The sequence below is a fragment of the Pogona vitticeps genome, chromosome 6 (genome assembly GCF_051106095.1).
Source record: "Pogona vitticeps strain Pit_001003342236 chromosome 6, PviZW2.1, whole genome shotgun sequence".
Lineage (NCBI taxonomy): Eukaryota > Metazoa > Chordata > Lepidosauria > Squamata > Agamidae > Pogona > Pogona vitticeps.
The window spans coordinates 28908818-28930198 of NC_135788.1; the positions used below are offsets into that span (position 1 = coordinate 28908818).

At 42.0% G+C, this 21381-nt stretch overlaps 1 protein-coding gene across 8 annotated transcripts in view; it reads right to left on the reverse strand.

Annotated features, from left to right (window-relative positions):
* Window positions 1–21381, reverse strand: part of THSD7A (thrombospondin type 1 domain containing 7A) — a 349546-nt gene that overhangs the window by 118236 nt on the left and 209929 nt on the right. For all 8 annotated transcript variants that reach the window (XM_078377154.1, XM_073003242.2, XM_073003240.2 and 5 more), the window contains one exon: window positions 9773–9976. In XM_078377154.1, coding sequence (XP_078233280.1) covers window positions 9773–9976 — 204 coding nt within the window. The remainder of the gene's footprint in view (window positions 1–9772; window positions 9977–21381) is intronic.

Genomic DNA, 21381 nt, shown 5'->3' on the forward strand with positions numbered 1-21381 from the left:
GCAGGGAGAAAGGTCTGGAAATTCAAATTTCCTGCCCTTTCTCCCTGCCTTTTTGCCTTCGGAGCTCTCAAAGGGCTTTCCGCCCGACATTGGAGGAAGCCCTTTGAGAGCTCCGAAGGCGCCGATCGTGGTGGCAGGGACCCCCAGGGAGGTCTCCCATGGTGGCGGGCAAGCCCTTTGAGACCTCCCTGGGGGTCCCCACTGCCACAATCAGCACCTTCAGAGCTCTCAAAGGGCTTTCCCCCCGACATCAGAGGAAACCCTTTGAGAGCTCCGAAGGCAAAAAGGCAGGGAGAAAGGGCTGGAAATTCGAATTTCCCGCCCTTTCTCCCTGCCTTTTTGCCTTCTGAGCTCTCAAAGGGCTTCCTCCGATCTTGGGGGGAAAGCCCTTTGAGACCTCTGAAGGCACCAATCATGGTGGTGGGGACCCCCAGGGAATCTCCCAGGGCTTGCCCACCACCATGGGAGACCTCCTTGGGGGTCCCTGCTGCCTTGATTGGCACCTTCAGAGCTCTCATGCATGCCGAAGGCAAAAAGGCAGGGAGAAAGAGCTGAAAATTCGAATTTCCTGCCCTTTCTCCCTGCCTTTTTGCCTTCTGAGCTCTCAAAGGGCTTCCTCCGATGTCGGAGGGGGGGGGGAAAGCCCTTTGAGACCTCCGAACGTAATTGTTTGAAATGCTAGAACAGATTAATTCCATTCCCATGCATTTCAATGGAAAATGGTACTTCGACTTACGAACTTTTTGACGTACGAACGCCATTCCAAAATGGATTAAGTTCCTACGTCGAGGTACCACTGTAATTCCAAAAGATGTAATGATAAATATAGGTGATATTTAAAATCCTTTGGGGCAATTATCTGGAAATTGCTCCACTACTTTACAGGACTTATCTTCCTGCTTCTCATGTTGGCATATACACATTGATAGAAAGGGTCTACAGCCCAGTAAGACACGTTGCCTGCTGAAACTGTGGACATCTGGATCTGTGATAGGCACAGCACAGGGCCAGAGGCTACATGCAGCCTGGAGGGACAGCTGTGTGGCCTCCAATACCCTCAGAATCCCACATCCTTGACAATGTCGTAAATATATTTGCACCCAGACTGGAACACAACACACACAGAATCCTCCAAGGAGCAAGGTTTTCTATTTTTAAGGCAGCTCAGAGAGGGGCTAGCTTCCTACAGTCCAAGACTTTACAAAACCATAGAAAACCTTACAATCACTTTGAGTTAGCCAAAAAAAGAAAGAAAGAAAGGGTGGATGTGGCCACCTATTGCAGTTGCTCATCCTTAGTCTAAAAGAAGAGTACATTTCCCCTTGTCCTATAACAGCCAGTCTACACAGAGGGGCAGGCATTGGAGGGACTGGTCCAGGCGGCATAGTGAACCATGTGTGGCCTAGGCCACCAAAGGGAAGGAAATACAAACTACAGCCCCATTGAGTTATTATTTGCTTGGTTGTCATAAAACACTTAGAGAGGAGCAACTACACCTTCCCTTCTCTGTTACTGCTTTCTGTCTGTAGAGAACAACATATCTGAAGAGGAGAAACTCCTTGTTTACACTTTACATGCAAACTAGAAGCCAAAAGCTTCTTCTCTTCAAACGTGTTGTTCTCCATGTGGAAAACGTGGCAATGGAGACTTCAGGATGTAGTTGCTGCTCTCTAACCAGATGAGTGATTACTTTATAAGGCTTACGTTTTATCCTAAGCAAACTTCAAGGTTATTCTGATGAGAAGAGGAAATGTTAAGTGGAAAACCAAGATTGAGACTAATGTTTTGTACGGGCTTTAGCCTACTTAGATTGCTTATAACATTGCTATGTGATCATCAATGTGTGGGTGGTTGCCAATATAGTGTTTATAGAAATCAACAAGGTGACTGTCTCCTAAATAAAGGAAACAAAGGGCATAACCATCGAAAGGCAGTAATTCCCTGTCACAGGGCGAATACTTGCATGGAAAAAGTTAAATCAAAACACAAACAGCACAGAAAAAGATGAGAAGATTTTTTTTTTTAAATGGGGGGACATGTTCACTGTGTCGTTCTTTCTCCCTTTAGCCCAATTTCCCCCTTCCCTTGGGGTTCTTGTTGAGGAAGCTGAGACAGAACTGAGTGAGAAAACAGAAGATAAACATGAGGATCCATGCCTGTGTGATCCTCACATATGAGGATAAGGAACTGTAAAAATTATGGTTCTCAGACTAGAAAAGCTAGTTTGTCATACTCTTGAAAAGCGAATGAAAATGAGAACAATCTGTGTGTGTGTGTGTGTGTGTGTGTGTGTGTGTGTGTGTGTGTGTGTGTGTGTGTGTGGTGTGTGTGTGTGTGTGTGTGTGTGTGTGTGTGTGTGTGTGTGTGTGTGTGTGTGTGAAATTAAGCAAAATCATGCTAAGAATGCAAACAGCTCTTCAAGGTAACGCACATGGAAGAAAACAACAATGGCCCCTCCCCTGCCCCATGGACCTCTAAGGATCAGAAGCATTGAAGGGGTTATTTGCATCTTTTTAAGCAATCCGGTGGTTGTCCTGTGTTCACTGTATTTGTGTGTGCTTTGCTTCTTAGAAAAAAGTCAACAGTTTTTCTCAGAAAGTTTGTACAAATGAGGGAGAACTTTATGACGAAGCAATAATAAGGAATCCTGAAAACTGAGTTGTTTTGTCAAGTCCACACAACCTAAATTGATGAAAATGAGGAATTTATCTTTTATTCTTTACCTCCTAAGCTCAGAAGATGGATTCGACCCCTACCTTGATGCAGATGTTTCCAGACAGGGCTTTGCATAGGCACAAAACTGTATATGAAGGATGCCAAAGAGACCAAGAAGAACTTGATACTTAAACATTTGAAAATTACTGAACATGTAAAGAACAAATCCAGATATATGCCTTGTCTGTTCTGGACTTAATGGAAATTATTTCCTAAATTCATTTCGGAAAGGGCATCATGTTTCACAGAACAGGGGATTTGACCAGGGGGGTTCTCTCTTACATGAGCAGCCCAGTCTTCAACACATATCTTTGAAGGTTAGCTTGAGGCGTGACTCTTCCATGAAATAGGAAGTCCTGCCCCCACTGTGCAAGTCCATGTGTTATTACAAGCAAGTACTCTTTATGTTCAGATACTTCATCTCTACATTACCTGGCACAGGCAAAAGCAATTACATTACCCTTCCAGTGAAAGGATAAAAGACCAGCAGCAAAATACAGACAGTAAGTTGAAAAGGTTGCCGTTTCTGTTCTGTTTCTGAACAGACTAGATAGAGAGCATTACACTTATCACAGTAGCCAAGATGGCTCCTCCCACTATCATTAAGCCCTCTCAAAATGAAATAGCTGAAATATTTGGGGCAGGAAAGCGCAATCATGCTGTTTAATATCTGTATGAACACTTTGCATTTGCTGTACTGGTGTTATTCACAAAGGTTAAGCTATAGCGTGGAAAATTCTATGTCCGCCACCTGAGTCCTTCAAGCCATCCAATTCACAAGATAGGATTTGTTATCACTGGTAATCTAATTTTGCAGAAGAAACTGGCCATTTCCCCCCTTCCCTTTTTCATTTATTACACATGGCTTTGAATATAAAAGCTAAATAGCCAAGTTAAAAAAATTTTGAGCATTTCCTGGAAGAAAACAGAGGTGCAGTGCCTTCAAAGCCAACCTACCAATAAAATGCACAGAAACATATTATAATCCAGACACTGCTAATTGTGGTTTCCAACAGCTAGTTCCCCCACCAACCCACCCCTGGGCTTCTTCCCAGTTTGAATTAAAATTCTGATTACTGCCATGGATTGTGGAAAAGCAATGACACTCACAAGCCTCCAGCTGTAACGCTGGAGGATAAATCTATTATCTTAGTATTGTCTGAAGGGCTGTAATGGCTCTTCTCTTTACAACAAATTGAACACACATGCTCATCCCTGATTATATGCAACAACACCACAAACACTGCTCTTTGAGCCTAATTATAAAATAAGAGACCTCAGGTTTAAACATAATATCCCAGCTAATTATATTTCAAACACATTAAATGATGCAGAGAGTAGGAAAAAAGAGATACTGATCTGTTTTATGGGCTTAGTTTATGTTGTTGCCATAGAGCAGCACCCATCTTGAGGTTTAAAATACTAGCTTCTTTTAGCATGCAGTAAAGAAGCCTGGGGCAGAAAATGAAGATTGAGAAATATGCTCATACTTAAAGTATTTATGTCTCTTTGATCAAGTGTTCCTTCTGTTTTTTGTACTAAATGCTGGCTATTTAAAAGAAGTTAAGTCCCTTGCATTATTAGCTCTGGAAAGGAATAGCGGAACAGCAATAACTTGAAATAAAGGAATTCTTACACAAAGATTCCTTGCTCTACTTATATCCAAAGCACAATGGCATAGGGCTATTTTTTTTCTTTTTGGTACCTGTTGCTCTCACTGGATGTGGGTGCATAATTGCAGGTGACAATTATGAAAAGTATTTAATGAGCATGTGAGCAGATAATCTGCACAGCTTTTGCAGGTCCTGTCACTGGAAGCACTAGAGATATTTACATCCAGGCTAAAACCCTGCTACTTAGTGTAGTAGGTTGCACTAGAGTAGGCCCACTGAACAAGTAGGGATTTGTTGAGTCAATTCCTCTGCAAGTTCCATTGATTCCAATGGGCCTACTTTAGTTGCAACTAACTACAAGATAGAAAGCTGCAAATAGAGTAGGACCATTTAAATGATGGAACTTACAGAGGCGTTGACTCGCCAAATCCCCACTCATTCAATGGACCTGCCCTAGTATGACTTACTATATTAAGCAACAGAAATTCAGCCACGGTGACACAAAAATTGTGTTAAGAGTTGAGGTATTTTCCAAATCTTCATCCTGCTACATAGGCACAGTCTTTACACAGGATCAAATCACTGGTCCATCCATCTTAAACATTGTTTACATACATTGACTATTAGTGGTTTTCCAATGTTCCGGTGAAAAGGGTTTCCCACCCATACTTGAAGATAACAGGGCTTGATTTTGCTAGCTTTTCTTTTCCAGAAAATGCTGCATGGGCTAGCTGTACTAGAGCCAGAAATCAGTAATTCTCTGCACAGCTTTCCCATATGGTGGGCACTCCATGGGATAGACCCTCAAAGCCACCAACAATGCTGGTCATTGTATTGATTTGTATCAGCAACTCAATTCCAGCAGCCAATTATATCAGGAGCAGGTCATTTGTAAAGGAGATGGAACTTAGCACCTTGTTCAAGCCAACCCAAACCACTTTGTATTACAGCCAAGACAGATCGAAACAAAACACCGGTTCCTCTCGATTAGCAAGGATGGCTAATCGAGAGGAGACATCACCTTGCCAACAAAGCAGAAACATCACCTTGCCAACAAAGGTCCACATAGTCAAAGCTATGGTTTTTCCAGCAGCGATATATGGAAGTGAGAGCTGGACCATAAAGAAGGTGGACCACTGAAGAATGGATGGTTTTGAACTGTGGTGCTGGAGGAGACTCTTGAGACTGCAAAGAGAACAAACCTATCCATTTTGAAAGAAATCAACCCTGAGTGCTCACTGGAAGGACAAATCCTGAAGCCGAGGCTCCAGTACTTTGGCCATCTCATGGGAAGAGAAGACTCCTTGGAAAAGATCCTGATGTTGGGAAAGTGTGACGACAAAGGATGAGTTTTGGATTCCTCTGTAACCCCATCCCTTCTGCCAACAGGTCATGAACCACGCATTTCTCCATTTCTCCTCCCATTCCCTTGTGTAACCAATGTTATAAAAGTCCTGGTCTCCCCCTTCCATGGCACGGTTGTTCTTGCCTACACTTGGAGGCCTGACTTCTGTCACGCTTTTTATCTAGCTAAATAAGAATAACAACCATTTGAACTCTCTCTCGAGTCAAGACTTACTGGCAATTAATTTGACTTGGAAAGTCTAGAGGCTAGCCCGGACTCAACAGTACAGAACACAACATCATCATTCCTGCTAATAAAGAAGTACTAATGCTACAACCCTTGATTCCTCTGCACCAGTGATTCTCAATCTTGAGTCCCCAGATGACACTGCACTAAAACTCCCAGAAGCTTTCACCACCAGCTGTGCTGGCCAATATTTCTGGTAGAAGTAGTACAAGAACATCTAAGGACTCAAGGTTGAGAACCACTGTATGTGAGAGGAGGAGGGAGACAATGGGAGAGAGGGAAAGAGAAAGAGGAGAAGAAGCTGATCCAGCTTCTAATACTTTTAAAAATATACTTATTTTGGGACCTTCTCCTAGATCCTGTACCTCCAAACTTCTCCACCACCCCTTTGTGTCATAATCTTTCCCTCAGACTGCAGATAGTAGAAAGGCATTTTACGTGGCTCAATGGGAAGGAGAAGGCCGATGAAGTCACTTTTATATAAATATGCAGAAAGAGAATACCCTAATATTCTTCCTCTTCAGTTGTGTTACCATTCTTTGGAAGCCTCCAGAGATGTCTTATAAGGCAGCATTCTCCATTCCTAGTTACACATACATCACAGGGGAAATGATAACACAATCTAGCACAGTTCTGGTATCATGTTACTAGCAGGAATCAAGATGAATTATTCTATGTATTTGTGTCACATTAATATTCTGTAAATTATACATTTTGATCCACCCCTGTTAAATCCATGGCAAGCTAGAGCATTCAAAGCAATTCCCAGTAAAATACTGGCAGGGCTCCCATATATGGCAACCTGTCAGAAGCAGAAATTGTATTATTTCTGAGTTTTTACTTGCAGCACATGATAGTCAAGACGAGATGGGCTGATCCATGGCAGCAGGGTTACAAAGTGTCAGTCAAGGGCACAATGAAAGGAAACTCAGTTAATTGACTGAAAGAAGGGGAAAAACAGGTAAATAATTGGAGCAAAATGTTCAGAAGAGAAGAAAACAGAGTCAGATAATGTAATGAAGACAGAGACCACAATCAAATGATCGAATCTTTACTGAAAAGACAGAAATAGGATTTTGCCCCTGCACCCATCTCCCCTTTTTAGAATACCACAATTCACTCTAAAAGTATTCTAAAAAGTTTAATACATTGCCACAAATGTTTACTTCTTCAAATCACTCATTTTTCATATTTAAAATAAAGTAACAACTATGTGATTAAGGTATTCTCGAAGGCTTTCACAACCGGGATTGATGGTTGTTGTGGGTTTTTCAGGCTCTTTGGCCGTGTTCTGAAGGTTGTTCTTCCTAAGGTTTCACCAGTCTCTGTGGCCGGCATCTTCAGAGGACAGGAGTCAGAACTCTGTCTGTGCTCTGATGCAGTTTAACAAAGTTTAACAAACTGCATCAGAGAACAGACAGAGTTCCTACTCCAGTCCTCTGAAGATGCCGGCCACAGAGACTGGCAAAACGTTAGGAAGAACAACCTTCAGAACATGGCCAAAGAGCCCAAAAAAACCCCACAACAACCCTATATGATTAAGCATCCTCTTCTACAAAAGGAGAGGGTGTGCCATGAATTTCTGTATCATCTTCCTTAGAAAAACTCACCTTGTGGAGTCAGGACTGTTAGGAAAAGGACATATGATGCGCTTAGCTAACTACATGAAAATAAAGCTTACATCCTAATTCTTAGTTTTCCCAGCTGAGTCCCAAGTCAATTATAAAGCAGAAGCTGGAGCCACGGAGCAAGACTAGATACAGCTCTGTGTGCACAAGTAATCAACTCCAATTCCCCCTGCCCAATTTAATTACAAAACAACATTTGGTATAGTGGCTAAATGCATACCAAGCAACCTCTCGCTTCAGTCTTTTTGAAGCATTGACAAGACTCTTAGCTTCACTGTGTAACTTGCACCGTCATTTTCATTTGCAGACATTTGTCCTTTTTTATTTGCATCTTATGTTTTTCTTCCTAAAGCTATGGTATTACTATCAAATGTTTTTCTTAGTCTACATATGGCTGATATATGTGCAACAAGAATGATTCAGAACATGCATAACTAATTACTTTTGCTTGGAGTCTTACTCATACATTGAATTGCATTTCTATGCCGCCTTTCTCCCAGCAGCGAGAGTCAAGACAGCTCACAAATCACGAAATAAGACAAGAATTAAAAACTATGTATTAAAAGCTATTTTAAAATTGCTAAATAAGAAATAACGAAAACCATGACATATAACAAATTAAGAAATAGAAAAATATTTTAAAACACATTAAAAAAGGACATATTTGCAGAAACATACAGCCATGAGCTATTAAACATTAAAAGTCTGTTGGAATAAAAATGCTTTCAACTGCCATTAAAAAAAAAAAGAGGAGAGAAGACCTTCCCTGCCTCATGAAGGAGGACATTCCATAATCTGAGCATACTTACTGAGAAGACCTGCTCTTGAGTCCCTGTCAAACATACCTATATAAATGATGAGACCCAAAGAAGGGCCTCTTGGATGATCTTAACACTCAAGGAATGTTACACGGCCTGTTCCTCTCTCTCCTCATCTTCTTTTCCCTCTTCCTTTGGATTAACTTTTGAATATAAACTTCCTGGGTTGGTGTGTCTCTTATGAAGGCCTCCATCCTGCTTTGCAGAGGACTGTCCTCTATTTGAAAACATTCTCTTTGTGAACCAATGTCACAGGAAATGGGACGATATCAGTTGTTCTAACCAATCCAGAGTTTCCATTATTATGACCGGGGGGTGGAGTGGGGGGGGCTCAGAACTTTCCATTTTTACTGGAGATTTATGTTGCTTTTGTTATGTACTTTTCACCTCACACTTTGCTCCTTAAGTTATTGTTATGCCTCCATTCAACTCACAAAAGAGAAATTTAGCACACATAAGTAACAGTTTGTATGGGACTCGGAAAGAAAGACACCTTGCCAGTTGAATGCTAGTGAAGTAAAATACTAATTAAAATAACATTAATAAATAGAATTATAAAATAATGTAGAATGATTCAAACTACCAAGCAACTGTTTTTCTCTTCTTCTGTATATGTCTCAATGTCTCTTCCTTCAAGTAACAAACACTGAAGAGATCACAGAAAGAAATACTGAAACTTCATAATACTGATAATTGGTCTCAGATAGACCAAATATATATTGCAATGGTCAAATCTAATAGTAAATGGGCACTAAAGTGTGTGTCACCTTTTAAAATCAATTTCCTAACATCTTGCTAACTATTCCTTTCAATATAGAGGCAGTATCATGACATCAGCATAAACATATTATGACTGGCACATGTAAAGCAAATTGGTAAAAATGATCAGTGAATTTGGGTCCCTAATACAGTGGTGTCTCGCTTGATGACGTTAATTCGTTCCAGCGAATTCGCTGTAGAGCGAAAACGCCGTCAAATGAAATTTAAAAACCCATTGAAACACACTGAAAACCGTTCAATGCTTTTGCGATCGCAAAAACTTCAACATTAAGCGGATTCGTCATTAAACGGGGTAATCGTCCAGCGGGGCACGACTATAATCAGAACATGAACAAACATAGCTGGTTGCTTTTACTTAAAGTTCATGTCAACCCATTTCCACTTCTGTTCAGTACTAATTACGCTTTAAACACAGGGTGGTTCGCAAAACACAGTACTTACTTATTGGTGGAGAAAAGACAATCATGGGAATCAAAATAAAATGAAATTGTAACTATACTCTCAGCGCCAAGCACAGACACTAAGAACTCAATGGGCAGAGCCTTTTACATTTTTTTTTTCCTGGGGAAAACCAACATCACTAAATAAATGAATGAGAAGTCATAGGAAATTGGCAAATCAACGTACCATCACTGTTGATGCAGACCACTTGGGGGATCTGTGTACCAGGCCCACATTCCTTCTCATTGTCAGGAATGCACTCTTCCAATCGTACTATTCTCCAGTCATAGCAAGAAGGTTCTTCACATGGGATGGCTTCAACCAGATGAGGGCAGTTGCCAGTTCCCCCTGTTGGTTCATTTGTGATGCGACGTTTTCTTAGTTTAAATCCTTAAACGTTAGAAACATGAACAATATTAATCTACATTTTCAATTAAATGAGCACTGTGATATATTTCCTATACAAAGCTATCAACATTTGTTTTCCATAATTGCTCCCTTAAGATTTCATAAGTAGAATCCTCTTCCGTTGCTTTGCAATTGTAACTTGCCAAGGTGTGAGCTGACCAGTAATGGCGCGTGCACCAGTAAGTATCTTGTACCTCTTTGCATAATGAAGAGCACAGTTATTGCCAATGGGTATGCTCCACAATCTCTTCCTGCACAACAGAGATGAAGTAGAGCTACACAGCATTGTGCTCCAATGATGGTCAATAGGATTCTAGTCAGGTAATTAACTTACCTGAAGCAACAAATTATGTGAGCTCTGTAAGTTACGTATCTGGATGTGGAGCCAGATGTTTGAAGTTCAGTTCCATGCTGTGCATCCCTGAAGAGCCAGACTGTGTGGCTTTGGGCAAGCTAGACAATCCCAAAAGTGTCTCCAGAAGAAGGGAATACTAAAACCCTTTTGGGTTTACTATCATAAAATCAATCAATCATAAGTCAAAACCAGCTTTACAGCACACAATTATTATTGTTTTGACATATCATGTTTCCAATCCCTTCTGAATGGTTGTTTTGTAAGGTGGTAGCAATGGATCAATGCTCAGTATAGTATCCATTGTTCACAGCATCCTACAAGGTTCTGCATAGCTTCAATTCTGTTTAACATTGGCTTGAAATCACTAAAAGAGACAATCCACTCGTATCTGAGATTTGGTACTATCAGTACAATGATCCATACTGTTACATACAGCACTGATGTTACCTGTCTGTCATGGGTTTGGAGGGAAAGTTCCATCCTATGGGGAGTGGAAGGCGGGACATCAGGAGGAGGGGCTGTACTGTATATATATGTGAAGCCTGTGTGGTGAAGTTCAGGAGACGCTGGGATGTGACGAAGCAGCAGCTGGGAAGAAGAAGCTGGTGTGGGAGTCTGTGTGTCAGACAGGGTACTACTGTGTGTCAGAGTACCAACCTGATAGGTTCAGGTGTCTGTTGGTTAGCCAGAACTGATAGGTTCAGGGTCTGTGCTTCAAGTTAAGGGTTCTGTGTGAACCAAACTGTATGCATGTATGAGTGAAACTAAGCCACGTTACTATATCTTATTCACCTGATCATTTTATTTTCCCTGTGTGTTGTTTTAAATAAACCTTATTCTTTTATTGGTTAAAAATCCATCCCTGGTCTGTGTGACTTCTTATAGGGAATGGTTGGTGGCAGCTTAGTTAACGTGTGGCAGATCCCAGTAGGTCTGGGTTTGTCACATTGATTGGTGTCCAGCGTGTGGGATACGACTGGTCCAGTTGTCCAGCGGTCCAGCAAAGCCTTGGCAAGTGTGCCCAGAGCAAGGGGGGTCTAGTCAGGGACAATCTGAGGCGCGTAGGTAATCTTCTAGGTGTACCTCACGGGGAGGTGCGCTAGTAGAAGAACGTGCCAACTGGGGAGACTAGATTAGGGTGCTCTGAGGCAGCCTGTTTTTGGCGGGAAAAAAGCTGAGGCAAAACTGTGAAATAGCAGTGAGCTAGCTTGTCTGCTGAGAGGCCCAGCAGAGGGGGGTAGACTCTAACTCGCTACAGTTGCAAGTAGTGCTGAAGGACAGCAGCAATCTATAGGGAAAGCTGGTTCTGAGGCAAAAGAGAAAAAAAAAAGTGGTCGTTTTATTTTGAGGCTTGACTTTTTAAAGCAGCCTGTTCTGAGGGGGGATTATGCCCTTGACTCGAAGCCAAATGGCAGAAATGGGTGAAGTGAAAGACCCCCAGGTTGACCAAGGTTCTGAGGATGAATTTGGCTCAGTGCAGGGTGACAGCACGGGAGAACAGAACCCAGAACTCAGAAAATTGCTCCTAGCCCAACAGCATGAACTGAGGGTGAGGGAAATGGAGGAAAGGGAAAGGGAGAAACAAAGACGATTGGAAATGGAAAAGGAAGAGAAACAGGAAAGGGAAAGGGAGAGGCAAAGACAATTTGAATTAGAGAAAATGGAAAGAGAAGAAAGATTGGAGAGAGAGAAAATGGCGTTTGAATTAAGAAAATTGGAACTGATGAACCAGAACAATAATAACAATAGGGATTCTGAGGGAGGCCAATTGTCTAAGGCTGACCTGAAGAAATTCCCTGTGTACCACAAGGGAGATTGTCCTGAGGTGTTCTTTTCCTTAGTGGAAAGAGCGTTTGTGGACTTCTCAGTGAGGGAAACTGAGAAGATGACCATCATGCGATCTTTAATCAGTGGTAGCCTGGCTGAGGTTTATTCAGAGATGCCACAGGAACTGATGAGAGATTTTGCAGAGTTTAAAAAACTGGTGTTTGCAAGACATGGGATAAATGCGGAACAGCTGAGGCAAAGATTCAGGTCCCTCACAAAGAAACCAGAGCAGACTTTTACCCAAGTGGGGGCTCAATTGGTGAGGCTGCTTGAGAAATGGCTATCTCAGGAGGGGACAGAGACCTTTCAGCAGCTTAAAGATTTGATAGCGCTGGAACAGTTCTATTCAGTCCTGCATGGGGAACTGAAATTCCAGGTGAGGGAAAGGAAACCGAAATCTGTGGCAGAAGCAGCCGAGATTGCAGATTTTATTTACCAGATAAGAAAGCCCTTAGGTGAGGAGAAATCTGTAGGAAAACCCAAAGAAACCTACAGCAAGTACTCTCAGGGACCAGGGAAAAGCCAGCAAGGGGGAGGGGCCCATGGTGAAGGGAAGCCCTCAGACATGAAACCAAGACCTCAGATTTTGGAGGGAAAACCAAAACAAGATGAGAAAGACTCAAAATACACCAGAAAATGTTATTTCTGTCAGGGAAAGGGCCATCTAATCTCAGAGTGTGAGAAATTAAAGCAGCTAAAAGGAATGGTGCCTCAGGATTCGAGTGGAACCAAGCCAAAAGCTGTGTTCTGTGTCCAGAAAGAGCAAGGCTCATTGTCACTGAGGGAGCCTGTTGCCATGGCTACTCAATCTGGAACAGCTACATCTGCTGATCAGGCTGAGGAAAATGGTCCTCTTGTAGAGGTCAGGCGCTGCCTGCTGGTGAGAACAGATTCTCAGTTGTTTGAGACAGCAGGGGTGGACGTAGGAATACTTGACCGTCAGTATAGGGGGCTGCGGGACACTTGTTCCCAGGTGACCCTGTGCCATCCAGATATTATTCCTAGGGAGTATGTAATCCCAAATGAGAGCATGAAGGTGGCAGGGATTGAGGGGCAGGTAATCTCACTGCCAGTCGCGGAGGTACCTGTGAACTTTCAAGGCTGGAGGGGAGTTTGGCGGCTAGCGATTTCATCGACTCTGCCAGCAGCCGTGCTCGTGGGAAATGACCTGGCTGAACATGTGAAACGGGTGCTAGTGATTACACGTTCACAAGCCACCACGGGGACAGTTCAGGGGGGTAATGATGAGCCAGAGACGGAAGCAGGTGGGGGGAGTTCAGAAGCTGTGGTGGAAACCTTAACCACAGACAGCAGATTTGGACAAGAGCAAAAGGCAGACGCCACTCTCCAAAAGTGTTTTGAACAGGTGACTGACGCCCAGCTAACACCTGAAACCCCAGTGAGATTTCTAGAGAAAAAGGGGATTTTGTATAGAGAGACCCTGAGGAATATCTCAAAAGGGGGAGATGGGATCCGAAGTCAGCTAGTGGTACCTGAAAAGTATCGCCCCATGATCTTACAAAGGGGGCACTCTGACATGTTTGCTGCACACTTAGGGGTGAACAAAACACAGCAGAGAATCACACAGAATTTTTACTGGCCTGACATAGGGAAGCAGATCAGGGAGTTCTGTAAACAATGTGATGTGTGTCAAAGGCAGGGGAATAGCCGTGACAGGACCAAAGCAAAGTTGTGCCCTTTGCCTGTGATTGACACTCCGTTCAAATGCATAGGGGTGGATATTGTGGGACCTTTGCCCAAGGCCACAAAGAGGGGGAACAGGTTCATTCTCACCATTGTGGACCATGCCACGAGGTACCCTGAAGCCATACCCTTGACTAACATTGAAACTAACACAGTGGCAGATGCCTTGGTGGGGTATATGTCCAGGATGGGATTTGCCTCAGAAATAATCACAGATTTGGGCGCATCGTTCACATCAAAGCTCATGAAACGCTTATGGCAAATCTGTGGAATTAAGCACAAGGAAACCACTGCCTATCATCCTGAAAGTAATGGGTTAACTGAGAAGTTCAATGGGACTCTAATGCGCATGATTAGGGCTTACTTGGCAGAGAATCCAAACAATTGGGACCAGAAGCTGCAATCCCTTTTGTTTGCGTATCGATCAGTGCCACAAGCCAGTACCGGGTTCAGTCCATTTGAACTTTTATTTGGGAGAAGGGTGAAAGGGCCCCTTGATTTGATCAAACAAAATTGGGAGCAGATCACCCAGGATGACCCACAAGACGTTGTGACATACATAGACACCTTGATGAATGACCTAAAGAGAAACCTAGAGCTAGCAGCAGAGACCCTGCAAGCTCAAAAGGTCAAAAAGAAAGTTTGGGATGACCAGAAAGCCGGGGAGAGGCACTTTAATCCAGGGGAGGGAGTGCTTTGGCCTAGGCTCTGCAGAGAGAACAAACTGCAGCTGGGTATCCCAGAAAGAAAATACTTGGGTCACATGGTAGGGGGAGGAGTGATAAAACCCCTGGAGGCCAAAATAGAAGCAGTTCGTGATTGGCCCAGACCCAACACCAAGAAAAAAGTCAAATCATTTCTTGGGTTGGTGGGCTACTACAGAAAGTTCATCCCGAGGTTTAGCGAGATTGCGGCTCCGCTGACCGATCTGACGAGGAAGAAGGCTGATGACCGCATCCCGTGGACCAGCGACTGTGAGGAGGCGTTCCAGAGGTTGAAGCAGGCGCTCATCAACTATCCAGTGCTGCGGGCTCCAGACTTCGACCGGGAGTTCATCATCTACACCGATGCGTCTAACAGCGGGGTAGGAGCAGTTCTGTGCCAGGAGGATGAGAATGGTGACCAGCATCCAGTGTCCTACCTGAGTAGGAAACTTCAAAAAGGTGAGAGACATTTGGCAACCGTGGAGAAGGAGTGTTTGGCCATAGTCTACGCGATCCAGAAGGCCAAGCCTTACATCTGGGGAAGACATTTTGTTCTGTGCACTGACCATTCACCACTGCAATGGTTAAAGACAATGAAAACCCACAATAGCAAACTTATGAGGTGGGCTTTAAACCTACAGGACTATGACTTTGAAGTGAAGGTGGTCAGAGGGTCAGTGAACTGTGTTGCTGACGCCTTGTCAAGAAGACCTGAAGAATGAAGACGGCGAAAGAAACATGGACTATGTATATATATTGATGACAAAAAGTTAAATGTACCTGGTTTTTGAATTTGGTTTGTATGAATAAAGGTAACTTGATGTAATGTATATGGTAAATGTTTAAATGCCTAATTGATATGGTTAACTTAGAATGTAAGTATAAGTAAGTATGATATGGTATGTATAACTGTTGTTGTGTGTTTTATCCAGGTTGTTTTTTGGTGAAAAGCACCTTAGCTTTCCCCCTACAAAACAACTTATAAAGAGGGGAGGTGTTACATACAGCACTGATGTTACCTGTCTGTCATGGGTTTGGAGGGAAAGTTCCAGCCTATGGGGAGTGGAAGGCGGGACATCAGGAGGAGGGGCTGTACTGTATATATATGTGAAGCCTGTGTGGTGAAGTTCAGGAGACGCTGGGATGTGACGAAGCAGCAGCTGGGAAGAAGAAGCTGGTGTGGGAGTCTGTGTGTCAGACAGGGTACTACTGTGTGTCAGAGTACCAACCTGATAGGTTCAGGTGTCTGTTGGTTAGCCAGAACTGATAGGTTCAGGGTCTGTGCTTCAAGTTAAGTGTTCTGTGTGAACCAAACTGTATGCATGTATGAGTGAAACTAAGCCACGTTACTATATCTTATTCACCTGATCATTTTATTTTCCCTGTGTGTTGTTTTAAATAAACCTTATTCTTTTATTGGTTAAAAATCCATCCCTGGTCTGTGTGACTTCTTATAGGGAATGGTTGGTGGCAGCTTAGTTAACGTGTGGCAGATCCCAGTAGGTCTGGGTTTGTCACACATACACAGCTCCTTCTCTACTTTCTGTGTGTTTCTACAGAAATTACACAAGGTGGTTGTGGATGTTCAGAAGCAATGCCTGGAAATCAGTGAAAGGTTTTATATGCCCTGAACTGAATCCAAGGAAGAATGTCACACTTCTAGTCTGTAAATATGTACATTAGAGAACTTGTCTTCACCCAGTTTTAGTTGGGGTTGCATTCCTTCAGGAAAAGCAGCCCCAGAATCTGGGACTGTTTCTTCATTTAGTTTTGCCATTGGGTTTTTTCAGATGGCGCCTATGACCAAGAGCACCTTTGCCAGCTTAGTCTAGCTTACTAACTGTAGCCCCTTCCTGAAGAAGCCAAATGGACCATGACGACCATGTGTATGGGTCACTGTGATGCACCCTACCTTAAGCAGCTAATGTATTAATAAACAAATGGTCCATTGAAAAAAAATCCTGACCATGGGCAGGTGATTACTACCCCATTGCTGCTCCAAATGCAATGGCTGCTGATCCAGTTTCTCAGCTTAATTCAAGGCGCTACTATTAAGTAATTTAAGGCCAGAGTAGCTGGAGGGCTGTCTTCTCCTGTATGACCATGGCCATGCTATGAGAACTACCTGTGTTGCTTTTGGACAGCCTGTTGACAACCAATTTACAGTGGACCCTTGACTTACAGACGGCTTGACTTACAGACTTTTTGAGTTACAGACTTCTCTGGCCGCAAAATTTAGGTTTGAATTGCAGACTGAGATTTGACTTACAGACCAGAAAAAAACCAAAATGGAACAAAAACGGCCTGTTACAGGATTAATCGGTTTTCAATGCACTGTAGGTCAATGGAGACTTGACTTACAGACTTTTTGACTTGAGAACCGCCTTCCAATACGGATTAAGTTCTCAAGTCAAGACCCCACTGTACAGTGCATCTGGGCAGGATGTATTTCAGTATTTTTTTAGTGGCCACACATAGCTACAGACTTTCTGTTCCAGGTGATAACTCTAGCTTTTTCATTGCTCCCTGTGTACTCACTCCTTAAAATGTTTCTATTTCAGTATTTAACTTGGATAGTCCATGTGCAAGTTTGTTTATTTTTAGTCTGTTATTAACAATAATTATAATTGCATGCTGTCAAGTCAAATCTGACTTATGATGACCATTTCCAGGGCATCAAGATAGAGAATACACATTCTCTTCTTCTGGGGTCATTTCTGGGGCTGTGCAGCTTGCCCAAGGCCACATAGGCTGGCTGTTCCTCTCGGAGGCACAATGGAGAATTGAACTGTCAATCTCTGGCTCTGCAGCCAGCTACCTAAAACACTGAGCTATTCAGCTACCAGTCTGTGATTATCCCCATCTTTTTAAAAAAAGTTAGATTATTATACGGGGATAGTCTATGATTCTTCCCGTGTAATTATTTTTAACAATTTCTTTCTTTGTATTCTTGAAGGCTTTCACAGCTGGGATCTGATGGAGGTTGTAGGTTTTTCAGGCTGTTTGGCCGTGTTCTGAATGTTGTTCTTCCTAATGTTTTGCCAGCCTCTGTAGCTGGCATCTTCAGAGGACAGGAGTCAGAACTCTGTGTTCTGGACTCGCAGTGGTCCTCAACCGTGGGCCTCCATATGTTCTTGGACTTCAACTCCCAGAAATCCTGGCCAGCAGAGGGGGTGCTGAAGGCTTCTGGGGGATGTAGTCCAAGAACATCTGGAGGCCCAAGGTTGGAGACCACTGTAGAGTACAATTAGGCAATTTCTTTCTTTCTTTCTTTCTTTCTTTCTTTCTTTCTTTCTTTCTTTCTTTCTTTCTTTCTTTCTTTCTTTCTTTCTTTCTTTCTTTCACTACAGACAGGATTGTTTCTAACTTCTGTTTTTGTTTTTGTTTAGATTGCTACATATACGCTGTAAGTATTTTCTGAAGCAGAAAGACAGGAGGGAAAAATGCTAATATAAATGATGTATGATGATCACAGAGGATATTTGTCAAATTACAAGTCAGTACGTTATTACCCGGGAGAGAATCAGCTAATCAATCATTAATGCAAGCACAAAGGATGTTGTGTTGTGGTACCTCTGTATCAAAGGATCCATCTTTATCTCAACCAGGCTGGAAAATGAAAGGGGAGGTGCATTCTGTCTGAATTCATGATTAGCATTTGGCATTTGGCAATGAGCAGCATCACTCCAGAAGATCAGACGCTTGAACTATTACACTAATCGTGTTATAACCAAGCTTCAGGATTCATATGCATATTCTAGGACAAACATCAGTACAATTAGGCAATGCTCAAATGGCCTGAAATCCTTTTACTGACTGGGCGTTCCCCTTAAAATCATCTTGCTCCTTAACAGATTGCACTGCAAGAGGAGGGGTGCTTAAGAAAGACATTCTGTTGTTCAGAAAGATTACCTTGTGTGAACCTGGCAGGAGTAGATGAAAAATTCTTTTGGTTTGTTACTGCTTTCTTGTAAGGAGTTATCCAAATTTTCAACTTGAGATTTTTTAAAAATGCCAACAAAACCTGAATTTCTCAGAAAAAAAATTAAAAACTCCAATGTGGAAGAAAGTGAAACTGCCTCATGGACATTTGTCTGTTCAGCCACCAGGCTTAGAATGTTTTAGCTCTTCATTTTCTGGGTTTCTGTTTCTGTGTTTTGGACCGTATCAGTAGTGCTTGTATAAGGTTAGTGTTACCATCACATTTTCTCTGTGACAGACTCCTCATCTTTAATATCTCTGCAGCAAGGATACCTGGGTGGCCAAGATACTCCCAGAAGAAGAGAGTGATAAACCACTTTGGGGTACTGGATACCAAGAAAACCTTGAAACAAGTTACTATACAGCGGTGCCTTGCTTGACTACGTTAATCCGTTCTAGCGAAATCACTGTAGAATGAAATTGTTGTCAAGTGAAAGTAAAAAGCCAATTGAAATGCATTGAAAACCATTCAATGTGTTCCAATGGGCGAAATACCTCAGTGTCCAGTGAAGATCCTCCATAGGCCGGCCATTTTCTGGTGCCTGTAATGCGAGGAATCTATCCTAAGCACAGTGGGGAGCCATTTTGAACAGCGGGCGGCCATTTTGAAACCTGACGATCAGCTGTTTTCTGATTGTAGTAAAGCAAAAAATCGGTTCCCGAAGCAGGGAACCGATAATTGTGAAACGAAAAAAAACCCATTCAATCATCGTTTTGCAATCGCAATAGCGATTGCAAAAAACACATTGTGAAGCGATTTCATTGTTAAACTGGGTAATTATTAAGCGGGGCACCACTGTAATTGACTTGACTGAATAAGGTTGTTTGGAAGGATAGAACAAACATCCATGAATTTTAACAACAAAAGGATGTCCTGTCAAAAAGTGCCAGCCACAGAAAAACATTGCACTTCTGTACAAGACTGAATCTCACCCAGAGGTCAGAAAACTCTTGGAATTTTTCATTCTCACTTGTGAGGATGAAAAAAAAGTGAAGACTTAAACCTCATTTATGTAATAATCAGGTGCAACACAATCCTCTCCATAACCAAGAATACATATTGAATGTGGCCAGTGCAGATGGCTGAAAATGTTACTCTATTTATTTCTGAGAAAAACTAAGAAAACTATCAAGGTTCATAATGAAAAAAATATTGAGATAAAAAAGAATACCAGAAAAAGCACAAATGGCAGGATTATCCATCTAAAAATCATAGTCATATAGAATAACCCTACAGGGAGAGTGACCAAGAGCTCTTTAAAAGTCTTGCTGATTTGAAGACAGAACTCAAGGTTTCCACCAATGGTCAAACTACACAAAATGCTCAACTTTGCCTTTAGATGTAGACTTTTTTAAGTGGCAAAAGAAATCTACTTGTCCAAACATGAGTTATTTTCACCTCCACACCTTGTGAATTAGTTTCTTTTGTTTTCTTATTGCTTACCAGAAGGCAAATGTAGTTTCATTTCAAGGAATACAGCTCTGAGAAAAACACAGCACTAGAAGACTAACATGCTGGTGAGCAGGTCATGTAGTTTGACCTGGGGTTGGAGATAAAATGTGTTGTTTCAGCTGAAACCCATTCAACCCTCAGGCTGAAACCATTTTGAGGACCAATGACATTTGTTTGTAAGTGGTTTGTTTTGTGTCAACTTTTAATACTGTAATGCCCCTTAAAAAATCAAGCATACATTGTGTAGCAAACCTGTCTCACTGCTTTACTCAACTCACATTCTTGTGGGTACTTCTAGTGCAAAATTACAGTGAAAGATGTGACTAATGAGCTGAACTCTTCAGTCTCAGCTCATCAGATGAAAGCACAGTGAAAGGAGTCGGGAGAGTGAGAAGATTTTTAATGCAAATTGAGAGCTGTTTAAATGTTGCTAGAGAGTGAACAGGGAATATTAGAGGTCATTTTATCATCAAGCTTTGTTTGCTTAGTATTTTTAGCCCATTTTCTTTGATGCCTACAGGTCTTCCAATTGGTTAATGGTACAGTATTTTAAAAATAATAAAATAGAAAACCAATCATAAAACAGAACAAAATGAGAATAGAGAATTCCCTGAAGGTGGGAAAAAGAGATCTAGTTAATATTTAAGTATATTCAAGTACCAACTTTGCAACTGTATAAAAATACATAACAATCTGAGAAAAAGACAATCCACTGATGTAAGAATTGTCAAATGTTTGATTTTTATTTTAAAATGCTTATTCCTTTTACTTAGCCCTACTGGCTTAAGTGCATCAGCATACATCTCAGCTGGGAACTGCCACTAATTAAAAGAGTAGTAGTTACATTTCCTGGCACACACTAGTTGCATGAACAACAACAAAAAATATAACTTCAAATGTCTTAACTCATGACAATTTCCCATCTAAATTCATGCAGCCGGACTTACGCCACCATAATTGTAATTATCATACTTTTTCAAACACTATGTAATATACATCACCTTTGTTTTCTAGATTCTTCTTCCACACCTCTGAAGAGAATATGTAACCAGATATGTTTCTGATGACCGACCAACCAACCTCCATTTACAGATGGTTCAATTTACAGTTCAGAATGTATTCCAAGCTCAGCTCTCGTTTCATAAGTATATCTACCACTTTCTGAGGCAGGTCTGAGTCAAAACGTGGTCCCATTAAAAACACAGTTCCACTTGAAAGAAAATGAATAAGAAGCAAGTGGTATAATAGAAGAGAAACAGAAACAGGAAATACTAATGAGAGAGGTAAGGGAATCAGAAGAAAGCCAGATCATGAGAGAACAAGGGATTGTTAAAGATGTTTGTAAGTATATGTACTGTACACA